General features: G+C 35.5%; 1 protein-coding gene across 1 annotated transcript in view; it reads left to right on the plus strand.

Annotated features, from left to right (window-relative positions):
- LOC134660302 (uncharacterized) overlaps positions 1-26,648 on the plus strand; it is a 65,644-nt gene extending 38,996 nt beyond the window's left edge. The window contains exons 2-8 of the mRNA XM_063516050.1: positions 383-694; positions 3,037-3,485; positions 6,003-6,104; positions 10,964-11,072; positions 11,758-11,904; positions 19,664-19,798; positions 26,472-26,648. Coding sequence (XP_063372120.1) covers positions 481-694; positions 3,037-3,485; positions 6,003-6,104; positions 10,964-11,072; positions 11,758-11,904; positions 19,664-19,798; positions 26,472-26,608 — 1,293 coding nt within the window. The 5' untranslated portion in view covers positions 383-480 and the 3' untranslated portion in view covers positions 26,609-26,648. The remainder of the gene's footprint in view (positions 1-382; positions 695-3,036; positions 3,486-6,002; positions 6,105-10,963; positions 11,073-11,757; positions 11,905-19,663; positions 19,799-26,471) is intronic.
- Positions 26,649-27,951: the final 1,303 nt, after the last annotated feature.

Consider the following 27,951-nt stretch of genomic DNA (forward strand, 5'->3'; position numbering starts at 1 on the left):
ATAGTTTGAGTCCCGGGAAGGACGTAGGATAGTATCTATGTCGGAAATCAACCCTGAAAAGAGTGCAAAGGGGGGTGGAATTGATAGAGTTAATGAATTGTCTATTAATTGAAGTAAGCAATTCGTAAATTGAACGATTGCTATTATCCAGGCGCTATACTCACTTTAGCTGCTGTCACTAATTCTATGCAGACGAAGTCGCGGGCAAAAGCTTGTTATAATAATATTTCTAATATAAACTTTGGAATTATGATTTGAATAAAACGTATATTATCCTAATGCTGTGATATTTTCTTATACATGACGATTGGTTCTTATAGATTGTAACGATTTTATTTACATGTCAATACTTTTCACTGAACATTTTCTCTTTTTTTTTCAGAATGTTCGCATACGATCGCACCAACAGATGACAGTGAAAATGACCATTAACCTGAGTGGGAAAAAACTGTGACATTTCAAAGCAATCGTGCCAAAACAATGTTTTGCTGCAAAGGACTGAAACTACTCTACGCCACAATTGTTCTGTTACTCGAAGCTGAGTTGTTGGTGAACACGGGTGCTATGGAGTCGAAGCGGTCTTCCTTGTTGGCGCAAAACGCCGATGAATTGAAATCTTTGGAGCTATGTATTAGTAGGAATCAGCAGAGGCTGGGTAGTGTTTTTGGGAATTATACGAGGCATCACAAAAAGGGTAAGTAAAGTTATAACCCCGTATATAGGTATAAATAGTTAATAACCCCGTTACGCGTTACTCATAAAACTTACCAAACCTATGTTAAAAAAAGAAAAAAAACTATTTATTTGTGTTCATTAGAAAAGAGACTAATCTCTTTCTAATGAACACAAATTTCATTTCATAAGGACAAACGATTTTCAAGGGCCTATTAGATAGACGTGACCTTCACACGTTTACTCAGTTAACACACTAAGTGCCACTTGCACTATCCCATTAACCCGGGGTTAACCCGTTATACCATTAACCCAGTGTCAAATTGTAACGGTGATAACTCCAAGTTTAACCGGTTACCCCGGGTTAGTGGGATAGTGCAAGTGGCACTAACACGAGACAGCGCATTTACAATATACAGGGTGCTTCCTGTAACAGGAGCAATAAATTAAACTAAAGGCTGTACTTCTCAAACTGACCAACATTTGTTCAGCAACTTTTGAAAATTATGAATCCTTTAGATTTCCTCTTTTTCATACAAAATAAATATTGCCTTGAATGTACGCTGACATCAGTGTGTTTGACGTTGCTTGTCACGCTTTAAACATAACAAAATTTGCAATACATTGCGTCTTAGAATAAACTTAAAAGTGTAATAAAAATCAAAACATGAGTTTTTTTCAAAAGTTGCTGAACAAATGTTGGTCAGTTTGAGGAGTACAACCTACAGTTTAATTTATTGCTCCTGTTACAGGATGCACCCTGTATAGCGATGCTCCGCTCGAAAACCGGAGCGGCATGCGGCTGCCTATAAATGTGAGAACAGCCTTTTTTGACCCAGATAATGAGAATGTAATAGTTTTAACGATTCGCCCATTGATACAAGCAATAACATCAAATTTATTATTAACGCACCGTATTCAGTCATCAAAAAGATCATTAAAATCAAGAATACACATCAAACGAGCATTAACTGCTGCAGTACAGCTAAACGTTTGATTGCCTCCGTCTCTCGTAATACGCATTGCAGTACTTTTGTCGTTATGGCGTTTACGGGCTGCGGCGGAAATTGGTGTCTTTGCTGAATTTTATTGTAGGAAAAGATTTAATAACGGGAAGTTGTTTATTTTTAGCCTGGTGGGTATGTTTTCTGGTAAAACTCGTACCTAATGGGTCTAGAGGGCAGGTTATAGCATATTCATTCGTAGATTTCGTTCAACACTCAGGAGAAATACCCAATTTTTACAACTTTTTTTATTCTGCCACACTGCAAGACAGTTTTTTGGTAGAGGGAAGCATCAGAGCAGAGTTGGAAGGTTTTACAATAACAAATGTAAAAAAAAGTTTCATGTTCTAACTGGAAGGGATTCACAATATGACAGGATTGTTTATTTATTTAAGTAGGTATTCTCCAATTACTCGAAGATCCTCGTGTGATCTAAAAAAAATTCTTTTGTTTGAAACGGTTCACAAAATCGAGATGCTTCAACTTCGAAATTTAAAACTAGATTAAAACATGCAATTCTGTTGAAAAATATTCAGCATAATTGTATTTTATACTAAATTTACGGTATAACAAAAACTGGACTCAACATGTTTTCATTATAAATTAAAAAGTACCTATTATAAATTTAATAACCTCGCAGATTATGTTTTGAAATCAAATGTGACCACATCAAAGGAGCTAAATAGGCATAATTCCATTGTTTATTTTCCTCAAAGCGATTTGTAGTGGATCAAAAAAGTAAATTCAATTTCAAGTTCTGATGTTTAAAAAGCTTTGTTCATTCAGTCATTTGATGTAGGTACTAAATATTTTTAAGCCTGTCATACTCGGTCAGCTTAATTTTTTTTATTAATCTTTAAACTTTTGCTGCTTCCTATTCATTTCCTTTAATAACTATAGTCGTATCAAGAAAAACAAGACTCAATTGACAGTAGGGGTGTTTATTTCATAAGATTGCGGCGTTATCTCATATGTCTTATATTTACTTGGAGGATATAATCAAACGGAGACGCCATGTCTGTAATTTTCTGTACAAAACAGTCTGCCGATTTTTGCGGGGGAGGGGAACGTCAAATGTATGCGTAACGTAAAAATAGCCATATCAGATAAACGTCAGTCCATACATTGTGTATGACCGTTGGCCGCCTATTTTCGACAGAGGGGAAAGCCTGTTAATGGCTACTCCGTTTAGTTGTATCCTCCAAGTATATTTATAATTACCTTAAAGTTAAGCTAGTTGAAGTTACTTTTATTTACGTGGCTTCCTACCTCTTCAATCATAATATTTACCCAAAATATGTTTGAAAAGTTAGGAAGCATAAAGTGAAAAGAATGTTAACCCATTAAACCTTTTCTACAGGTCACAGAAGAAGAACAACCACCACAACACAAACAACAATCATCTACACGACAGCAGTCGACAATGAGGACGACCTAACCAACCCCTTCATGACCAGCGAAACCCTCACCACCCCCCACCCCAAACTACCTAAACCTCAAAGGCTAACTTCATACAAAGACTACGATGTACATATAGATAAAAATGCAATTGAAGATGAAATAAGTGAGATTATAGAAGGTTATAAGCACCACGAGAAATATACAGAGCTAGATGAAACATCATTAGCTAAATCGTTAAGTAAAGTTAAGAAAATGTACAGAGATTCAACGGGTTCGGCCGCTAATAAGTTAAGTGGCAAGGTTGGGAAGGCGGGTATATTTTTGACTGACAATTGTACAACTGTTATAGCACAAATAGGAACTACGGCTGTTTTGCACTGTGAAGTTAGCGATATCACAGAGAACACGGTAAGCATTTTTAATATATTTTGTCTTATATGTTTCGATAGAGTCTGTGCGGAAAGAGAAGAGTCGTGGAATGTATATACCCTTCTCTTTCCGCACCTCTGTGCGGAAAGAGATACTACTCTACTTATCTTTTCCTGAACGTTTTTAACCCAAAGTAATTAAATCTACTGAAATTTATATAAACATAAAGTAAACACTATTTAGTACCCCTAGTGTAAATTTCATCCGATAGCTTGACGTGACGTACGCGTTTGCTTTAAGTGTCATTTTGTATGGGATTTTGAGTTTCCAAAACGTCCCGCTTGACGCGCTATTCAAAATCCCATACAAAAGTCGCAAACACGAATGCTCGTCACGCTATCGAATGAAATTTACACTAGGGGTTCAGATCAGGGATGTTGCGGATGCCGATTTTTTGACATCCGCGGATGCGGATGCGGATGCGGAATTTTAAAGGCTCACATCCGAGAACGCGGATGCGGATGCGGATGTCAAGATAGGTATATAAAAACGTCAAATATTACATTTTAGTAATTTTTATTAAAAAAAAACCGGCCAAGTGCGAGTCGAACTCGCGTTCCAAGGGTTCCGTACATTAAGTTAAGTCCCACTCACGCTTGACTGCTAATTTCTAATAGGTTTTTTTGGCTAATGACTAAATTACCTAGCAGTCTAGCACTTACGCCGATGCTAAGACGTTCCTATACCGAACTGTTCCACATCCGCATCCGCATTAAATCCGCATCGATTTTATGCGGATGCGGATGTTGAAAATAATGCAGAAGTTCCGCGGTTGCGGATGCGGATGCGGATATTCGCAACATCCCTGGTTCAGATTTCTAAAAGTTGAAACTTGAGTTAATTTATGAATTTACCGGAAGTTACCAAAACTAACCCGAATTTAATAACTGTCTCTTTTGTAACCGTAGCTTGTAATAGTAGTAATTAAATTGGAACCTACATTCACGATTTAATTGTAAGTACCATGGGATAGGGAACGATTTCCACTATAATCAAAGTTAAATACAATCCATTTGATTTCAGGTTACAGTTTCTTTAGAAAGATTAAATTATTAAATTTAAATTAGATGCCGCAAGGACGATAGTAACAATTTAATAGTATAATGTTTAAAACTTTCGCGTTTTGAACACATATTAACTCACATTTATAGACGGATCTAACGCGAAATTTATTCACATACCTTTATTTACCGACTGGTCGCGGCTAACCACCACGGCTTACACACACACATGGTTACGGCGGCTGGTGGTTAGCCACGACCATGACCAGTGAAACCTGTGTCGTAACGTCGGTAAATAAAGGTATGTGAATAAATTTCGCGTTAGACCCGTCTATAAATGTGAGTTAATTTAATAGTAGACTTCAGGAAGTGAAATGAAAAAACAGGCTGTATAAAATACCGAAGTAAAAGGAAAGTTTAGACCCAAATATATATTATTTATGTCTACTTTAAATAAAGTCTGCAGCCTGTTTTTTCATTGCCGTTCTAAAATTCTGTATGTACTTACCTAAATATGGTCTTAGTTATGAAAACTAAGTAAGACATTTTTCGAAATAGTAGTTAAAAATACTTTGATAATCTTTAGCACGGCTACCACGAGTTGGCATTTGACGTTTACGTTACTCGATCGCACCAATTCATCAGTGCGAGCGTGATGGACTGCGATTGGGTTTACGCAACCGCTAACGTAAACATCAAGTGTCAACCCGTGGTACGGATATTATATAAGTAGGTAGTACCTTAAATTTATGTGGCATTATTTTCTATTTTGTATTATGAGATTTACCTACCCAAAAAAAAACCGGTCAAGTGCGAGTCGGACTCGCGCACGGAGGGTTCCGCACCATCAACAAAAAATAGAGCAAAATTAGCAAAAAAAAAAACAAGCAAAAAAACGGTCACCCATCCAAGTACTGACCCTGCCCGACGTTGCTTAACTTCGGTCAAAAATCATGTTTGTTGTATGGGAGCCCCACTTAAATCTTTATTTTATTCTGTTTTTAGTATTTGTTGTTATAGCGGCAACAGAAATACATCATCTGTGAAAATTTCAACTGTCTAGCTATATATCACGGTTCGTGAGATACAGCCTGGTGACAGACGGACGGACGGACGGACGGACGGACAGCGGAGTCTTAGTAATAGGGTCCCGTTTTTACCCTTTGGGTACGGAACCCTAATTAAATAGTTCTTTGCTCAGCAAAAAGTAGGTAGTAAAAGTCATTTTCGTCATAGCTTCGCATTGTACGAGTGGAATTCGAACTAAAACACCTGTTTTTGGATTGATATTGATCATATTATTATACTCAGTATTTCATATTACTGGTGGGAGCAAAAACTTCTGCCAGCTATTTTAAAATTTCGATTGCCTCATTCAGAATTTACTTCCCAATAATAGGAAAAGGATTAATAGGTAGGTAGTTGCTGCCGATCTCCAAAAATGTTCTAATAGATTTTGTGTAACGCCAAGAATTTACCGATATCCTTTTTTCAGGTAACGTGGATAAGAAAAAAAGACTATTCCTTGTTATCAGTGGGACTAGTTACATACAGCGCAGACAACCGATTCTTTTCTGCCCACGGCCGACATGTGAAGGTAAGCCCTGTTTACAGACCACTTACTATTATATTGTGGAGTCAAATCGGCGGGGAAAAGCTGTAACACGTACTGTTATGTCATATCTCTTAGGGCCACCCCAGCGTCTTTTGAGTTTCCGCGTCTAGTCAGCGGGAAACTGGCGTCGCTGCGCAGTTGCGTCAACGTTGAGTCGAGCAGCAGCTATAGAGTTGACTAGACACCGACGCTCGGGAGACGCTAATATGGGGTGGCACTTAAGTCGAATGATAAGTAGTCCCTATAGATGACAATTCCTTCAAGTATCTTTTGGTTGGGCTTAATTGAAAAATAAAGGAAGAAATATGTTTTTACCGTATTCATATTAGGTACTAAAATGCTAAATTTCTGAATAAAGTTAAGTATTTGTTAAATTTCTAAAAAATTTCAACAAACATTTTAAGTACGTGACAGCTACTCCATATAAAAATGAACTGTATCGGGAACATCATTCGACGCGAGAGGCATAGAGCATACTCGTACGGACATACAGACGTACGGACGGAAAGACCGACATGGCGAACCACGGTCCACGAGTCATCGTAAACGCTTCTCACGGAGTCTGTACGAAGTAACCCATGTCCCTATTATTCCGACCACAAGCGAACCTTGGGCTTAAAACCAGTCTATCCGTGGCCCCTATACCAGTACCAGCCATATGTATCCAGAGGTCACTATAAAATTGTTTATTTCGTAAACGAGAGAAACAACATTTATGTAATGCGGGAAATAAAGATAAGTGAGGGATTCGGAAAATAAATGGTCCTAAGATACGCTGAGCACGCTGGTAATGACATTTGTTGTTTAAGGGTATCGTTCGGTGCTCAAATCAAATGTATTGCTAATGTATGCTGATAGAACTGGGGCCCGTTTCTCTAAAGCTTGTAACTTGTAATACAACTGGAAGTCCCTTTCTAACAAAAGCTCTCAAAAAGTGACATCCGCTTGTATTACAAGTTACAAGCTTTTGAGAAACGGGAGGACTGTGAAATTTTATTTTTTCTTTTATTATTGTTAACTTTCAACCTATGTAGCTGTAGGCATGGGGCATGTCTTTATAATGTTATTTCTATTGGAAATTCAGGCTATCAGAATATAAAGTACGGTCATGAATACAAGTTTTGTTTGTTTAATACGATTTAAAGCTAACATGGTATTTTACGTTAAATATAGGTAACTATCATTAAAACTAGGGTACTATGGGTTATTATTGCGTAAATATTGGAAACTTAAAAAAATATACATGGTATCCTCCGTATTAAACAGTAGTTATACAATGTTAATTACGTGTGTAGTGGGTATGCTTATAAACATAATGTGGGTACTTGAAGATATGCATGAGATGGAATAAATCAGTCATACGCCATCAGCTGTTTAATTTGGATCTTGTATAAAATTAGATTTCCAATACCACAAACTGTTGAACGCATAAATTCCTATTTGTGACGTTATTTATGAAAAGGGACCTTATTGTCGATGGCGGTTACGCCATTATTAACGATGCTCCGATATAAATACAATGCCGCGCGACGCTGTGCGGCGTAAGCGCCATCGACAATAAGGTCCCTTATCGTAGATAATGCGCAATTTCATTTTTGTTGTGTTACTAAGTATTCATACTAATGTTCGACATGCTAATGCCCAATAGATGACACCCTGCTGTCACCTCTATTGACCTAGACTTAAGTTTCAAGATGACATGTATCGTACTGGGCAGGGATCGGATACCGGTATTTGTTGTATGGGAACGGAAACGGTATTTTTTCGTTCTTTGCTAATTACTTCATTTCTAATTGGGCAATCTAATAATACGAAGTCGTTACCTAAACACACAACTGAGTTCTACATTTCGAATATAAAATAATTCGAAAATTATGGTTATTTCGATGTTTTTGCAAAAAACCGGTTCCGATCCCTGGTACTGGGACCACATCGCGCGAGCAGTACCTACGTTTACCTCGCTACCTCAATACAAGTATTGTATAACCAAGATTTCAATTGAAATAAGATGAAAAGCAAAAACCTAATATGAATCATCCCGTCGACAGCCAAAATGAGTAGTTGATTTACCGTATGTTTATTTAGTTGGTTATCTTTCGTCTATTACCTTGATTATTTCTTGATCAATATTTCCAAATCAAATTAGGACTTTATTTAGTTATTCGAACCAAACACAACCGCAGGCAACCTTCTAAGATTTCTGTTTTTGATTAAACATTAAGTTTAGTTAGGTTACAGTGGAAGTTGTAGGAGTTCTGCCCTACCGCGTATAGCCATTTAAAATGTAAAATCAATTTGAATTTGGAATTTATTGCTCGAGAATACGGTAAACAATTGAATTGTGTTTTCTAGGTTGTTAGGGTTGGTACTTATGTGTGGTGGGTAGAATTATTATAAGCAACAGAGTTAGCGTTCAGAACTAGAAACTCCGTACAATTCATAAACTAAGTTGTAAACAGTACCCCGATCAACAGGAAGTTTTTGACCCCAATAAAGCTACCGTTAACGAGTAGGTAAGTAACCTACTCGTTAACGGTAAACTGCGCTTGTAAAGTAGTTGAAACACTTCTAACTGAAGGATTTGTGATTTTGTTAATATTCATTTAAAGTATAACAAGAGGTAGATTACGATGAAATATTCATGGTTACGTTTGAAATGTTTGAGTCCATCAAACGAATAGCTTTTCCACAAAGACAAACACGACAAAGGTTGGAGGTCTTGAAGTCAAGTCAATATTTCAGGTAATTACACCAACTTTGGCCAAGTTTCTATTCTTGTCTCGTGAGGGGAGTTGTCATCCCTCTTGTCAATATTTTGAAGCGAAGGAGAACAATGGTAGTAATTGGGAACCGGAAATTTCGCAATCTGGCCGGTAATAATGGATTTGTTAAGTTGGTTGACAACTGCTTTAATTGCCTTCAAATGCCTAGAAAAACAGCTAATTTGACATTTCAAACAATAGGAATAAATCTTTAAATTATTACATTAATGTAGGTATAGTAGTACCTAACTTAGTGATCACTGCTCCTTATACCGCATACAGTGCAAATTAGAAAAGATGATTCAAAATAGCAGCAAATATAGGAATATTTGTATGATATTTCTTTAAAATCACTTTGAACAGCCTGCAACTCAAGACAATTTTAATTTTATTTAGATTAATAAAGCACACGTTGTTCAATTACCTACCTACGGAGACCTTCGATCACTATCATCATTCATCAAAATCATTATCACCGAATTGCTAACAAATTTTTATGTAAGTAAGTAAGCTAATATTGGTAGTGTTAATTAAACTGTAAAAATTTAACACATTTATTAAACACTTCTTAACTCATGCTCAAATCAAGTTAAATTTTACTTTCATAGCCAGTAAAATAAAAAAAAAAACCATAGGCCACAATTTTATAACTCCTCTCAACTCAAGTACTCACAGCATCTTCATTTTTATATACCTACTCCCATAACCGCGTACATAACAAGAGCTCCATTTCATGTAATACACTTGCAAAAATCCATGGAAAAAACTGCCAACAATATTGGGAATGTTCTTCTCAAACCAAATGTGACTCTATTAAGATGTTAATAAGGTGCGGAAACCTTTGCACGTTTAATACTACTTTCCTTTATTGGCCGAGCACGTGTGCAAAGATCATTTCATATTTTAATAGTGGAGGCGATCGCATGAATACGGAATTTTCGGGTACTCTTGGGAATGGAGTGAACGTAATAAATGGATCGGTCCCCTAAGAGCATTATAAAATTTTAAAAACATAAAATGTTGAAATAATGCGAGTAATATGCAAATATGTAGCTGTAATCATTATAATGAAACGTCACGTGTCACTATTATTAATGGTGAAATCTGATCGTCACATGAATTAATGCGTTTGTACGTACATATTACGCGATATTAAGGTAGACGTCCGTGTGTAACAGTACACCTTGCCGCAAAATGGCATGGTAATTTAATTAATGAACTCATTCATAATGTATCCATGTAAATTTGCAGCTTGCTGTACAAGTCAGTAGCATTCTTTAAGTGTGTCCTCAGTATTAGCAAGTCCAACAGATAAGAAAATTTGCTTTACGTAACGCTACTATATTATACCTACGTTTAAGTACGTTTTAAAAACAAAAAACACCGTAAAGCTAATATTACGGTTTAATTTAAATACATAAGTACTACGTACTCATGCACTGTTAGTGCTTGAAAATTGAGCTCTTCGAAACATGTCGAATGTCGAGTGACTAAAAAGTCCGTAAAATTAGGTAAATGTTAGTATGACTCACGACAGTTTACTCGTAAATTCGACAAAGCACCTTATCTAAATGACTACAGCTTTAATTTGTCTCGTCTATAATTCCTCGTGTACAACCATAATAAAATTTAACGAGAGACTCTGCAAGTGATATTGTTATAAATTCAGTAAATTTATCATTCGGATTCAGATAACACCAGCAATACTATAGCAGCGACATTACTGCCGACAGCATTGCTACCGCAAATTCATATGACGAAAATCGGAGCAGCAACATCTATTTTAAGTAATACTAGTGTAGTCAGAATCCAAACGGTACTTTTAAGATGAATACTAACGGCGTTATTCATAAACGTCTGCTTAGTTACTTAATCAGCTGATGAATGATCGTCGTTTGTCCCTTTCTATGGCATAACGACAGATAAGGACAAAAAACGATCATCAACTGATTATGTTAGCAGCCGTTTATGAATAACGCCATAAGTAAATAAAGTTAGAAATAGCCTTCTGCATTGCTAACTTTAAAAACGACTACTAAAACTTTGCCACGGTGTTTTCAATGTCGTTTTTTGTCCCAGGACTGGGCCCTCCACATACGGTTTTCAACGTCCGCCGACGGTGGTTACTACGAGTGCCAAGTCCCAACGCACCCGCCTACAAGTATCTTCTTTAAGCTAGTTCTCGTTGGTAAGTTTTCCATTTATTATTAAAAAGCCAACAGGCTTAAGCATTATCATCTTTTATTATTTATGGGCCTGAGTCTGGCCAGAAGTCTTTTCACTTAATTTTCTAATGTACTCAGGATACCTATGCTAGAAATACAAATATTTAGTATCATGTTGACCAAATTTTTTCTTGATTTAATAATCACTTTTTTAAATAAATTTTTGCAACATTAATGCAGATTATGCCCCTTGGTATTTTTTGCATTGCTTTAGTACGGATTGTTTAAGTTATGCTTTAGAACGTCTAAAGCACATTCTAAACAGTTTTTAAATTTAGTTTTTCTGTTGAAAACATGCATGTATTATGAAGGTATAATCATTCAATTTTGTTTAAATAGGGTGAGAATCCTTCTAGATAACCAACATAACGAGTAAAAATTGTTATATCAATATCTACTACGTCTTAAAATAAAATTACTCTTCTCATTGAAGACACAAACTTTACATTTGTATTTGAATTTGTTCCACTTTTCTAAGTAAAAGACTACCTATTATTAGAGCACCTGTGTTTCATAACTTTTTTTGAAATTGTATTTCAATACAATTTCAAAAAAAATCATTTTCTGTGTATTTCTAAATTTTTGGCACAATAAATATTTACCTACTTCATTATTTTTTGTATTATTAACAAAATGTTACTTTAACAGCTGCCTACGCGGAAATAATGGGTGAATCCGAGAAAATCATCCACGAGGGCTCGATGCTGAGGCTAGTGTGCGTGGTGCGGCGCTCCACCGAGCCACCGTCATACGTCTTCTGGTACTTCGAGAACAGAATGATCAACTACGACCTGAGTGAGTTTATCTTATCTTAGCGTATCTTATCTTAATTATATTTAAGAATAGGCTAGTGCGCGTGGTGCGGCGCTATGACAGAATGAAATACATAACAGAATGATCAACTACGACCTAAGTGAGTTTTTCTTAATATTATACGATTATAAGTAAGAAATAATAGGCTAGTGTGCGTAAGTACATGGATCAACGGGTCTCAATTAGGACTAAATGAAGGTATTAATACGATTTCCAGCTTGCTGGGAATTAATTCCTCAAAACTTTTTTTTTATAAAATTAAAAATTTTATATCATTGCCTGATAGGCAATTAAGTCCCATAGATACATACCTTACAAACTAAGATACATGCAATGATAAAAATCTTACCAGTTCCATTATTGTTTCCTACTGGTATTAATTAATGCCGGAACTGTGTCGACCCGGTTAATTAACATAAAGTATCGAATATTGTTGAACATGAGGGATCGGATTCAAGAGTAAATTGTAGTTGATATTTCCATTTGTGAGGATGTTTTTTACGTGAATATAGTATTAAATTCAGTTTCAGTAATGACGAGTGTGAAATCTTAGACATGAATCTTGATAAAATTTAAAAAAAACTTTACGTAGGTTTTTGGAACGAAGTTCCTTTTTGAACATGAACATTAAAATGAATGTTTAGATAAATACTTACCTATTTACTTCATATACCTAAGATGGACTAATTACCTACCTAACCCTTATATTATACCTAAGAACTGATGTAAAAAGTAATGAAATAAATGCATTTGTATTTGTATTTAAAGCAGTATGTGTCAACTAATTTTCTTAACTTCCTTCCAACCGAGTGTTCCACGACACTCACGATATTTGAAGTGAAAACTTCTTTAGCGGCGCTGATGGGCACTTTTTGAGGTGGGGAAAAAATGATAAACTCGAGACAGCGTAAGGCGATCACGGGCGTGACCGTAAGGCGACGTGACCGTAAGGCGATCACGTGACCGTAAGTTTTAGATGGCCACTCATTTAGATGGCATTTAAATCAATAAAAAAAAACTCAATGACATAATTCAATAAAGCTACATCTTGATGAAATCGCAAATAAAAGTGAACTCTATTACTGGTGAATAAAACTCAAAGTATCATGACCAAATATATTTAGATGCGAGGTCTGCAAGGTAACTTTACAGTTTCTATTTGAATTTTAAACAATTAACGCTACAAATTTGAATTTCGAATTTTAAACAAGGTCACCAGCAACCAGCGTCCCGCAATTTCGGAACTAAAGTTTTTCAATAGAAAGGAGGATGGATCAATTATACATAGTACTGCAGACATTTTGGACTAGTCATTGAGTTTTCACTTCTGTCGGCACTCCGAGAGTGCAACCCGTTGTTTTATTATTGTTAAAATTCAGCTAACTGCCGCCTTATAATCAAAGTTGCGCAATCATTTCAAACTGATGACTGGCATTACGTTGTCCCTGCCACATTATGTTATATAACATTACTATAAAACTGCCAGTGTAAGAGCGCCATTACTACTTTAATTTCCACTTTCCTGATTTCATTCCTACCTGGTAATGAAGGACCAAGGGTACTAAAAAGAATATATTTTAAATATTGCTTCAAATTGTTTATCAAAATATATCTCTGGACGACCAAACTAAACCAATACCATACCAATTGATAAATAGAATATTTAATGAACGTTAACATTTAAATATAACATTTTCCCTAGTTTTCAATTCGCCAGCCAATTTGCAAGACTGTACAATTAGTTATGCAAACATTCTAGCCTGGATTTCACTGTATAATCTGCAAGTGTCTAACCTATTTTAGCTCTTATCGCTATTTCCATGGAGTCCAATTTTGAATCTCAAAATTTGCAATACTGTTTTTATTTAAAACTGGCCAGAATATCACTGGCTTTTTGCGACGCTAAGTGTATATTTTAATATTTAGTGACACCGATAAGTTCAAAGAAAAGCCAGTTTTCTAAAAAAATCAACATCTGACATTTTAAAATTTGAATTACTGTTATTTAGATTTTTCCACACTTGTAAGCCATCATTTTTTACTAAATAATTATGTGATGTGAAATAACTGGGAGACTTATAAAAACTCCAAAATGCGCAGTATCCCAGGGCTATAAGGCTATAAGACCTAGCTAGATCGATTTTTCACCCCCGAAAACCTCCATGTAGCAAATTTCATCAAAATAGTTACAGCCGTTTCCAAGATCCCCGAAATATATAGGTAAATAAATAAATATATTATTATGTATTAAGTATATGTATTTATATAAAATCGTTTAAAGGTATAAGATTAGATGTCATATAAATATTTTTTCACAGGTGAAAAACACCGAAAGACAATTTTGGAATACGAAACGTTATTTCATCAGAACAATCACACGCCCTGGTGTCAATCTGTAACACAAATAATTTCTACTGCAAATAGTATTGTGGTGCTGTCGACCGAACTCGTCTCAAAATAAACACGAGTTACTGTTTATATTCAGAATTTCAAGTTATTGTTGTGAGAAATATTTCGCTCACTTTAACGTATTCATGCGTAAGTTGTATAGATACATTAATAATTTTGATATTACCTAACCTACTTAATTTTAAATACCAAAAAATCCTGTCTTAGTTGGTATATTACCTATGAATTGAAGAAGTAACAACGGTATTATACATATATTTCACTAAGCATTATTGCATCTAAAAATATTGGCGCAATTGAAAGTGTAACTATTTATGGCTACGTCCATTTAAAGATGGGTACTTATTTAATAACATCAACTGGCCTCAAATCAACCATATTTTAAGTGTAGCTGGCCAGTCAGCTAAATAATTAAATTAAATTCTGTAGGAGTAGTTTTCTCCGAGAGGTGGGGCGTGCGGTGAGGAGCGAAGATAAACACGGAGTAAAGGCAGATAGCCGTATATTAACCAGTCGGCGCTAACACTAGGTACAGGAACTATGTAACTAGACTAAATAGCCTAAGGCCGAGCAGCGTCCAAGACAGGACAGCAGTCGAGCGCCTAGGGGAGATGAGATGACGAGGATTTGGTTTGTCAAGAAGGTCCAGAAAGGTCCCAGAGGGTACGCAGTCCGTTCGCCTAATGACTCCTAACTACTTCTCTCTCATTTCTCAACAATTACAAAATTAGGTGCATCGGGTCCTTATTCTAGGAAAAATCTTAACACCGCCATGTAGGATGGCTATGCGCACTGTACAGTGACATCTAGTGACTGATTTGGTAACCAGTTCAGTTGTACGAACATGCGCGTTGTTTTTATATGTTAAACTATTTGGATACATTCGCTATATTTTTAGGAACATGTTACATGATGTTCTGTATTTTACACAGGTTTCAGAAACGAAATATGATAGGCCTACTAACACCATCTCTGTGCACATAGGTGAATTACATATGTATGAGTTGACAAAATGACATTAATCTATATCTATACATTTGCTACGTTTTGGTAAAAATACAAGTGTTACGAAATGCATAATTTTAAGGCTCCAGGAAAACTAGGATTAAGATCAAACATTGGGTATTAGTAACGCCATCTTTTAAAGACACAGTGAACTATGGTTTACATAGGAACTGAAGGCTAACTAATTTACATTAATCTTACTTTGCACTTTCGTTATGTGTACTCAAAAAACTAGGCAACACTTAACACAGGTTACGCAAGGTTTTGGATTTTTAAAACTACGGGAAAGATAAAATATCGCTAATGTTTACGTCGAAATCGAGGACTACTAGCGCCATCTAGTAAGAGATCATACGAACTAAACATAGCGTATTAATGTATTTGGGAAAGTTCGCGTTACAATTCAGTAATTTAGAAACAAATACAACTAGTACAAGTCAGCAGTACTTATAATTAACTCGGTTTTTTATTAAATAAAAAATAAATATAAGACATATTCATTAAAAGCGCTAATGTACTTTTTCAAGTCGCTGCATCTAAAAGCCTTAAAAAGTTTCATAGGTAGGTACTAAAAGCTTAAAATGTTGGCAAAAACTCCGTATCTACTGAGGTGCAAAACTAAATAAAAAGCGCTATCTCGCAAACTTTTTATATTTATTTTGTCAGCAGTAAAGTTCGTTTGTTTGTATATGGAAGAATCAATGATATGTACATACCTATACAATTTCGTGTCTTATTGCACGAGCACTAAGGCTAAAATACGTAAAATTTTTATTGTTACCTAATTCTTTTACTAAAAGTTAAAAAAAACTAAGTACATAAGGGTCGGTTGCACCAAACTGTTTGACATCGTTAAAGAGTTCGCAAAATTTTATTGTATAGAAAGTTTCATAGTAAACCGCCGCGACGCACCGGGTGACGTTGATCAGTCCGTCAAGTGTGGATGGTGCAACTGGCACTTAGTCTCATTTCTTCTTCGCATTTGATCGATCAATTGTTGCCCCCTATTTAAATAGCCAGAAATTATCTAAAACTGCGTGCCATTTTGATGAAAGCTCTGCAAAAGCCTTAACCTGTATTTTTTTATACAATTTTTTTTTTCATGTTTGACGATCCTTTTGTGAAATTCTTATTTAATTGGATCTGTATAATAATCCAATATTATTATGAAATAATATTAACATCAATAAATTGCTCTGATAATTAGCTTAACATAATGTATAATGTAATAACTAGTTATTATTCATAAGTGCTTGTAGCTAGGCCTACATGAATAAATTATATTTTGACTTTATGACTTTGAAAATTAGCAAAGTTAATAATGTTCCTGTCTGAAACTAGGTTGCGAAGATCCCACGCAAAGGTTACATGTGACTCAGCAATAAACGTGGGTACTTACCTTAAAGTGTTTTTGTTAATTGCTCGAACACTCGCTTATAATTAATTGTTCCAAGTACTTCGTATATCGGCTATAAACATTGATTTTCTGCAAGCTATGGAACGAAGGTTTAATCTCTTTATTATACTTACCTTTCGTTTGATGAATACGTACAGTTTGTACCATGTATTTTATCTATGTACAGTCGACGTCAAAGAGATCTTTACGACTAACGTTACAAAAAATTATTTACACGACTTTATTGTCATAGCATTTAGGTCGTGTAAACATTTTTTTGTTACTTTGGCTGTAAATTTCTCTTTGACGTCGACTGTACCATAAATATGTGTAGTAACTATTGGTAACAAACTACAATAAAATAACTGACATGATAATATTGACAAAGCGTAAATGTAAAGGTAAGATAATAAATAATAATAAACTCTAATATATAAACCCCCCATGGGCTTCGGTCACTTGATCTATGTAATAATTTATACTAGCCATGTTTATGTAGGTACTCGCTGATTAACTCCCAGTGAGGTAGAATTTCAAAATAAGTTTTGACGCGCGAAAAGTATACTACTACTATACTAAACTTGGTTGGCGCCATGTTCCAAAATGAGTCGGCCTCGAACATAAGAGCACGCCATTTTACCCGGTCCTACGCGGATCACGCCAGAGGGCCTACCGTGAAAACCGAATATCGCAAATTGCGGGGATCTTTCTCTTTTACTCCAATGAAGGCGTAATTAGAGTGACAGAGAAAGATGCCCGCAATTTGCGAACTTCGATTTTAGCGGTTATAGCCCCGATTTTTGTGACCCATAAAAACATAAATTTTATGTGAAATTAGAAATTAATTTCAATATAAAGAATAGTTATGCATCGTTGTTGACTTCGCCCGCAAAAGAATTGGGATCTATAATACCTATCATATGGGTGCCAAGTTCTAGTTCACTTGGGATGTAATTAAAATTGAGAAATTGACTTGGCTAGACTTTCGTAGGTATATATTATATTTGTTTATGATAATTTCTAAAAATAAGCATGTTGGTTATATGCATTATCAGCAACAAACAAAATTTTAGCAGTCGCGGTTATATGGTAAAAAGCAGTTAAAATTATATGCAGGTGCATTAATACAGTCAATCACTAAATAAACTAGTTAAAAATTGATTATTATACCGTTACAATGGAAATCGGCAAAATTGTGGATTATTAATTAGATAAATTGACCAAAATGGGAAATTAGCCACACATATCCAATTATCCAATGGTCAATTAACGATCATTATTTACATATTATTAGCGTAACGTCAAAGGCTTAATTTGAGGTATTTTCCAAGCCATTTATTTAAATAAATTCGTTGTTATTATGTAATTGGTTTTAAATTAAAACGAATGATTGCCCGATTGAAATAAGATCTAATGGCTTTATATATTACTTGGTGGTCATCATAATATTCACAGAATAATAAGCAAATCGTTGTGGCTTGTGAATGCCGAAGGCCGAGATCTGAATTTATTGATTAAAATAAATAAATAAATATTTTAGGACAAGTTTACAGACCAACAGTAAGCTCATAGCCATTTGCTCAAGCTTCATTGGGGGCTAAGGTTCAGTAGGTATTGTCTTATGTTAGTCTAACGATAATTCCAGTTAAAGGCGTCCCAATCCTTGATAATATGCTAATGCCTATAAATGACACCCTGTTGACGCAATGACGTAACCCTAATGACGTAAGTTTAAAGATGACATGTACAGTCAGCAGCAGAGGTGTTCAAAATTACCTTGACACGCTCTTATTCTCTTAACAATAAAGTCGCGTCAAGATAATTTTGAACACCTGGCCCGCTTAGCAACTTCTGCTGCTAACTGTGCTAGGGCAGTAATGAGCACTATGTCTTAGTAAGGTACTCCAATCTCTATGAAACATGTCTAACATTGAACATGATTTGGCCAGGGGGTTCCGAAGTTAGGAATCTCAAAGTTGTATTGCATTCGTCTTGTCTCCTGGGACATCACGAGGTCTTTGAAACGTACTAGTTGTAGCGTATGGACTGTGATGGTTATGTACTGAAGGGGCATTCCAGGCTTTAAATTCAACGGTATACAATACAATGCAGCGGGCTCAGCACAGTTCCATTTTTATCGACTATCACTATGCCCGTCATTTTCGCACTTGTTAGATTGCATACTTGTTAGAACGTGACAGGCATGGTGTTAAACGATAAAAATGCGGCCGTGCTACTAGGGCTGGTTGCTAACTGCTATACCTACGCGTCACGTCCCCGAAAAACCTTTTTGTGAAATACCCCTGAAAACCCATGAAAATAATTTAGGAATTTTCGACTTTATGGAAAAGCTAGGGGTAGAATGCATACCTATAAATATTTAAATCATCGTCATAATTCACTAAACAAAGCCTTTCAGATAAATTTGTTTAATAATCTATGAAAAATCGCGTGCAATTTTGCAGCTCACTGTACCAGCAAGCTTTGCAAAGATTAGACGGCCCAGGTGCTCAAACTCATCGATCTTCAACATTTTACATAATTTCTTCCTTATCTCAAGACGGATCGCTCAAAACCGTTATAAAAATACAAGAAAATTCCCCGTGGAGAGGTTTATTGCTAATGGAATCTTTTTAACCAAATAGTCAGCTGACCTAAGACGAGCTACCTGATGGGGCGCGCTCATAGTCGTCCATCTTTGCGTTGTCACATGCGTTGGTAACCCTTAACACTGTACTGAATACTCGCTTCTTGAAAAATCCCCATTTTATGACAAACATGGGTTTTACTCCTCACCTCTTGAAAGCTGGTGTTTGAAGATGATACCTCTTTCTTCCTTTTTCTTTCTTTCTAAAAATCATTAGATCTTCTGGCCGAAGGATGTGTTATTTCGGCGGAAATCCTGCTTGATTTGATTTATAATTGTTGCAGACGGCGTGAGCGTTCACAACGGGCGTCAGACCAGTGAGCTGGTGATTGGGAAAGCGGAGCCAAGGCATGCGGGAAACTACACCTGCGTGCCGGCGAACGCTAAAGCTGCCTCGGTCACCGTGCATGTTGTACAGAGTAAGTGAACTTGTGTTTTGTTGCTAAATCTTAGACTGCCCTAAGCAGCCTTCAAGACAAAGTCAGGGCTGATAATTAGGTTAGAGAGCTGTTGATCAGCAAAGCGGAAACACAGGCATTTGAATTACCTATCGACAGTTCTAAGTAGGCGATTCTCCGATTCCTCTCGAGAGTTCTAGTGTAAGTCATTCTTTTTACTATCGTCCTTTATAACGCCACATATTTTTTTTTGAAGTGAAAATCTTTAGCGGTGCTGGGCACTTTTTGAGGTGGGGAAAAAATGATAAACTCTAGACAGCGTAAGGCGATCACGTGACCGTAAGGCGATCACGCGACCGTAAGGTTTAGATGGCATTTAAATCAATAAAGAAAAACTCAATGACATTACATGAAAAAGATTCTAATCTTGTACGGGCTGAAATACGAGGATCTCACAGTTACATTCTAGCTTTATATCACTCAAATATAATTCAATAAAGCTACATCTTGATGAAATCGCTAATAAAAGTGAACTCTAGTACTGGTGAATAAAACTCAATATCATGACCAATAGTTATTTGTACAACAAGAGATCAAAGTTTGATATTTCTTCGAGTGCTTATTTTGAGTCCCGTGCAAGCGAAAGATTCTATACTAGATTCACGAGCGTAGCGAGTGAATCTAATTTAGAATCTTGAGCGTAGTAAGGGACTCAAAAGCGCACGAGATGTAAATAACTTTGATCTCGTGTAGTTCACAAAACTTTTCACCTCAGCAGTGAGAACATATTAGAGAACCCGAAAAATGTATTCCTTCTTCATCAGTTACCTCTATTCACTCATGTTTTCTTAAGATATACCAACAATTAACAACAACAACAGCAGCAGCAGCAGCTCGAACAAGGGTACTTTGCTACTTAAAAATAGTAAGCAAAATCGCATTTTGCTCACTGGGTGAGCAAAATCGCATTTTGCTCATTTTGTCTCACTCAGTGAGCAAAATGCGATTTTGTTCACTGTTTTTAAGTAGCAAAGTACCCTTGTTCGAGCTGCTGAGGTGAAAATATATTTATATGCGAGGTCTACAAGGTAACTTTATAATTTCTATTCGAATTTTAAACAATTAACGCTACAAATTTAAGCTCACTGGCCAGCAATTTCGGAACTAAGTTTTTCAATAGAAAGGAGGATGGGTCAATTATAGATAGTGCTGGTGCTACAGACATTTGGACTAGACATTGAGTTTTCACTTTTGTCGGCACTCCCGGAGTGCAACCCGTTGTTTTTTGTTTTTGTAGTGGCTAATTGACAATATATCGAAAAATCATTAAAAAATCAAGGGTAAGATTTTTAGTTTTAGTAAAAAGTGGGTTAATAAAATCCATCAGACTAGCGGCACAGGGATAACCAGAACCAGTGTAGTAGTCTCATCTGCGTGCCAGCTAACGCTCACGGCAGTTCACAGAGAAAAATATTTTGAACTTTCTTTTTGCTAAATCCTAATATGTCATTTTATTAATTTAATTTAATTTAACTTGTCTGCCCTACATGGTACACGGACTAAGCAGTCTGTCTGCAAACATGTCGTGCACGGTCGTTTAAAATTCATTTTTAAAATCAAAATTTTTGAAATAGTTTTTTTTTTACAGAAATGGCCACTGAGGCCACAAAAATTGATTAGATTAACTCATAATAGGTAACCTTTTATAAGTACATACAAGGTATTTTTCACTCAGGATTTTTCTTCCCCGTTTTTACATTATTACTCGCACCAACAGGATCTCAAGCAATTTTTAATTACTTAAAACGTTCAGTTAAAAAGCTTCTAAAGTTAAACTAATTTTCTGTTTAAATGCAAATGATTGTTGCCTTGAAGGAAAAAAGCGGAAGCTAAAAGCGGGGTGAAATTAATTTATTATCAAAGACAACAACTAAATTGCTTATTCAAGGAACGCTGAAATATTGGAATGTTGATCAGATTGAAATTAAATTACGCTTTTTTTCTACTTTTGAAAATAACAGTGATTCTGGTTATGAGTTTTATTTTTAAGGGTTTATTAGTTTTATTTGTAAGTGCATTGGAGAAAAATGGATGCTAATACGCAGCAGTGGTGTTGCGTCAATATATGTAGATTGTTTTTACTATCGTGAGTCATACTAACAAACAGCAATTTTTACGGTTTAACTCGCGTATTTTTAAGACACTCGCGTGCCTCAGTTCGGAGAACCCAGGTCTCCATTTTCAAGCACTAACAATGCATGAGTGCAAGTAGTGCAAGGCCGACCTCAACCGATTATGGCCGTGAGCGACAGTACGCGGCGCACAGCTGGTGAACGCTACTCATACACTGATAGTGCTTGAAAATAGAGACCTAGGCTCTTCGAAACATGCCGCGCGAGTTACTATATAAAATACGCTTCTATTAGCTTTCCGTCAACATTATTCATAGACAAGATAAGCTAATTTGACTTTTCTTTTCTTCCGTGGTAAGAAAAAAGATCAGCTGTCTGAATATTTTGGCAAGCCTGTATGAATTGAATATTATGGATGCCCCGCTGGTAACCTTTAATAAATTCTTCGTGAAAATAATATTAAACAAGAAATGTCTAGTAAATTCCTAAAATTACCTTCTCCCTCCTTATTTACAGGTGTTGATTTCAGCGTTTGATCAACTTGCTGAAATTCAGCTCATTTATTTCAATTTTATTATTAAAATATCTTTGATGTACCTTTTTGCACTAATTAAAGTTCTTAACTAATGTCTTGAGCGCCTTTGGAAGTTTACGAGAAATTCATCAAAGGCGATGGGGGAGGTGAAAAAATTTGCAGCTTCGCATATTTCACTAAATATTTTATTAATCTTACTAAGTTTTAAATTTAACTACGTAAAATACTTGAGTTTTAATTACAATTAACTATTAAAATGGGGTTCTTCATTTAACAATATTTTTCTTTCAAACGTTTTATGAATAAAATGCTGAACTAATTCATTTAACAATCATTATTAGTTATTATTTACCTCCTAGTTAGTTGATTCGTGAAAAAGGAAATGGATTTCTCAATTGACATACTATTTTCATTTTCCTAGAACTTGAACTGAAATTAGATTCGTATCGAATTATTTTTCTTTCCTTTTTCGTACTTCATCTCTAGGTATGTAGTAAGTACGCAAGTTACATACGAACTTGAATTATTTCGTGAAAACATGTTTCGCCCTAGTTTTCGATCAAGCAAACTGAAATCTTAAGGTCAAGAATTAGGGTACACTTTTTATATTTGTAAGTTCAGCGGACTCACGCTAAAACGATTCAGGTCCGGGCCGAGTCCGACAGTATGTTTTCTATTAGTGATCGGTGATCACGACACATGATGACTTCTATAGAAAACTGCCGTTGACCGTTCTAGCGTGAGTCATCCTTGCTGTTTGAATGAACCGAGATACCTCGAGACTCGAGAAAGACTGCAGTTTATGGATCGTAACGTTTGAGACGTTCTCCTAATAGCCACTTTAGTACTGGGAAACCGCGAGGAAATGGACACTAAACAGCTTGATGAAAATGCTTGTTTTTAGTGAATTATTTTAATCCTTCTGAGCATCTGGTTGCGACGGTGACGTCTCTTGGGCCATATTTTGAAACCGAGTGAACCAAGTTTATGAACAAAGTCAAAATGGTTATATTCCAAAATAATGTCGTTCCTTTATTTATATTCTATTTTTAATCTAAATAGATTCTTTCAGAAGACTTTATGATAAAGCTCAAATATTAAATTATTTTAAATAAAAAATATTAAATGAATAAAAAGAGCTCTACTAATAAATACCTTTTACACGTGTAATCTGTATTCCCTTTGCTCACGCCATAACAACATCAAAAAACGTGATCGACCTTTTCATAAGTTAGCTTTATATTGGGTAAGTTTATTTGCTATGTTTTTTGGTCTTAACGTGATCAATTTTCTGACAAATGTTGATTATATCTCGAATATTTTTCCTGATTATTAAATTTCCACATTATTAAGGTAGAAATATGAATATCCCTTAGGAAATGTTATGACGCTAGCCTGGTGGTAAGCTATTTTAATGGCGGAAAAAACTTTAACGAACGCAATTACAAAGTTCGCAAGATGGAAGTACTTTAAGTTCTTAACTTGACAATATTAAGCTCGCTTAAGAATTCTTAAGAAATCAAGCATCGATCTAGGTCGAGTGGCAGAAAATGAAGGTTCTTAGTTAGTGTCCTATCTAGTGAGACACATTAATTTTTAGGACTTATTTAGACGACGCACGAACTCGCATGTGCTTATAGTTACCTACATTGTAGACTATTGAGGTTACATCTAATTTAGCCGACCGATAAAATACCTACCGATGTAATGAAACTAGAAATCGAGTTCTCGCGCCGCCTAAACGAATCCTAACAATGTACCTATACTATTATTGTACGATAGATACCCGGTTCATGGATAGATTTAACTGTCAAAATTGCAAAATTGAAATTCAGAAATGATTTGACGACGGATATTGTGAAATCTATGGGCCTATTTCGTGCCTGATAGGTTCGGTTCAAGTTTTGTGTAGGTAACTTTTATACCTACCTACCAAAAATCATTCAAGCAAACTGACGTTTGCTTAGAAATAATGTAAGCCATGACTTTTCGATACAAAACAGCGATATCTACTTTAACATTGTAGCAGTTATAATTTCTCTGTATGCCGCTGTTAAAATTTGCTATAGTAAGTTTGCTAAGTGTAAGGACGGATACCGCTTAAGAGCCCACAGGAGCTGAGATTTAAATATTTTAGGTAAATATACCTGTCTCGCTAACGGAAGCGGCTCCTAAAACTAGTGCGATAAGGACAAGGCGAAAAATCCTGCGTAAAAATCTCAAAAATCGAGGTTTCGTACTCGACTGTTTCCTCCTCCAAAACTTAACCAATCGTAACCAAATTTGGAAATCTAAATGAATATGACATTATCTGTGTCGGACCGTTTTGCTTTTTTGGCTAATTGATATAAGTTTTGAATAGCGCGCCTCTCATTGCGGCATAGTCAATTAGGCCATTTTGGCCATTTTTGAAGGGCTCTAGCGCCTTAAAAAACAAAAATATGAAGCAAAACGGTCCGACACAGATATTGACAATATTAATCTGTGTTGAAAAAATCATTGCTCTAGCTTCAAAACCCACGGAGGAAACAGTCGAGTACGTTTATATGGAGAAAAAAATGACCACTCCTGTTGGCTCTTAAAAATTGTCATTGTCCTTAATGTTAATATATATTCTGCTTTCCTACTGCCATCCTACTTTTCTGACACATTATGACTATAAGTGAAAGTGAACAAGTAATCCTTTGTTTATTGGCCTTTCACTTTCACTTACAGTATTTCACCATCAGGAACTTAAGAAATAATACTAAAATACTTCAGTAAAAGCAACGGTAGGTACTTAAATCAAAAGAAATGTTCACCGCCTGCTAAATGACTGGATGATAAATCCCCAACATTAGTGCGATGGCGGCCATCAGTAATACTCGCGCTGTACTAATGACGTGCTTTATATAGCTTATATATCGTTGCTACTTTACTAATATAGGTTTATAGCTGAACGTTGGTTGTGTAGGAACTAGGGCAGTTGCGTAATGTATTTTTGGAAGTTTTTTTGTTATTTGTAATTACAAAAGGAATGAAATTGAAATCTTTTAAATAAAATATTATGGTCGATATAGGTATCTATTGACAATTACTTAAGTCATAGAGAAAAAAATACATAGAGTGCTCACTCCATACATCAGTTTTAGTAGCAAATAGACTATTAGCATCTAGCATCGAGTAGCGGAACTATCAGTACTGCTACTAGAAAATAGATGTAGCACCGACAGGAAAGTCTTATGCTGTTGAGATAAGACTTTCCGGTCGGTGCTACATCTATTGTCAAGTAGCAGTACTGATAGTTCCGCTACTCGATGCTAGATGTAGACACGGATATTAATAGTCTGAACTGATGTATGGAGTGAGCACTCTTGTCTTACTATATTTCTCTATGCTTAAGTTTAAAGATGACATGTACTGGGACAGGAAAGAGAACTCGGATTTCATCATAAATGGAACATAATATTTTTTTCGGTAGTTCATAAATTTCATAATTGTAAAAAAAATTATATGCTATGCTAAAGTTTCCGTAATTTGACAATATATACAATTGCGTTGTCACTGTCAATGCCATCCCACACGGCTAGCACAATTTGCCGCAAATTGACTTCGTGATTGTATCAAATCGCGGCGATCGTCTACGCGCCACGCGACCCAAGGTGACATTCGGATGTCCACTACATCTGCATGAATTACTGTTGAGACGTTACTGCTGCGACAGTATCTCTCAATTCAAGAGGATTGAGAGATACCGTCGCAGCAGTAACATCATAATCCCGACCATCATCATCATAACATCATAATCCCGACCATCAAGAGATGGTCGGGATTATGATGTTCTATTGTCGAGGTCACTCATTTTATCAAGGAACTTGACAGATACAGCGGCGTTGTAGCAGCAGTAGTGCTACTGCAGCTGACATCCGAATTTCACCTTCAAGGTCGCACCATAGTTAATCGACTTACCATTTGGCTTCCCGTTCTGGTAAGACCCCTTGTCTGAGATAGCTAAAAACTTGTCTTAAATAACCTTTGTCTTTCACAGGTGAAACCCCGGCAGCAATGCAGCACGGAAACAACTCGTCAGCGCGAACCACCAGCTTACACTTGCTGGCCAGCGGCTTCGTCTATCTATTGGCATTAAGACTATTGCTGACACAAATATCTTTAGAGTACGGATAGTGATAAAAGCGTAAGCATTTTGTTTGCCCTTTCCCATAGTTGAGGAGAAAAGTAGCTCATTTTGTAAAATACCTAAACGTTAAGGACGCCTGGATGCTGGCATAGAGAGAAAAAATACATAGAGTGCTCACTCCATACATCAGTAGCAGTACTGATAATTCCGCTACTCGATGTTAGATGTCGACTATGAAAATAATAGTCTTTTTGGTACCAAAACTGATGTATGGAGTGAGCACTCTATGTATTTTTTTTCTCTTCTCTTTTTCTTGAAATATAATGTTATTTTATTCCAAAAACACAATATCTAACGATGGCGTGTGTCTTGGTTTATTTCTTACGACAGGTACTTAAATACAAATCTACTCATAAAACAACACTCTACAAATAAAATATTTTCAATCATACCTTTGTGTTTAAGTTTAGCTGCAATTTATGTTATTGTGATTTAGATCATTTTGTTTTACTTAGCTTACATTTTAGCTCAGTCGACCTAATTAATAAAGCGTCTAATTTATTGAGCTACTTTTCTTTTTCAGTACACCTTCACTGTTTATAATAAATAATTATGATCTGGTGTTAAATATGGTGATTTTTCAGCAAATGTATAACGTCTGTTTGTCATTTTCTAGAATTGTTTATTAGGAAAAGCATATAAATGACCTATATTTTAGACAAAATGTTATATTTAAATAATATAATATTGTTGTGATTGTATTGAAATTATTTATCTGCAATTTTTTGTTGTTATTAGAAACCCCCTTGTAAATTTAGCATTGCGTTAACCATAAATTGTCGTTTCCTCAATAATGAAAAGTTTATTTGTTACATAGTATTTTGGCTATTCTAATTATATGGTAATTTAAAATTGAATTGCTGTACCTATATTTAAAAAAAATATGCAAATAAGTTAAACGCAATCAAAACTGTTTTTGAACGGATAAACAAATTTTGGCTAGCTGCAAGATTATTTTATTAAAATGCAATAAACTGGCTGAAAAACACCAACAATATTTTTCAAAGTTTTATCATGTATCACAGTTAATAAATAAAAGTATACCAGTTGAGTACAATAATGTTAATGTAAATAAATTGTGAAATAATACTAACAATAAGTATGTATTAAGAGAAATGTAATTATCGACACTTGGATTTAAGAATAAATAATAATTTTGAATTCAACGTGCCAAGCTTGTTTGTTTTATTTATAAATTCTGCTATTTTGTGTATTGTGTATAGGCCCGGTTAATTTTTTTTTATATTCATTAAAGTATGGTGACTGCTGTATTTTAATTTTAATTTGATAGTGTTTTGGCCACTACATATTAAGTGGCCGCTCTTAACAA

The sequence above is a fragment of the Cydia amplana genome, chromosome 2, assembly GCF_948474715.1.
Source record: "Cydia amplana chromosome 2, ilCydAmpl1.1, whole genome shotgun sequence".
In the NCBI taxonomy this organism is placed as follows: domain Eukaryota; kingdom Metazoa; phylum Arthropoda; class Insecta; order Lepidoptera; family Tortricidae; genus Cydia; species Cydia amplana.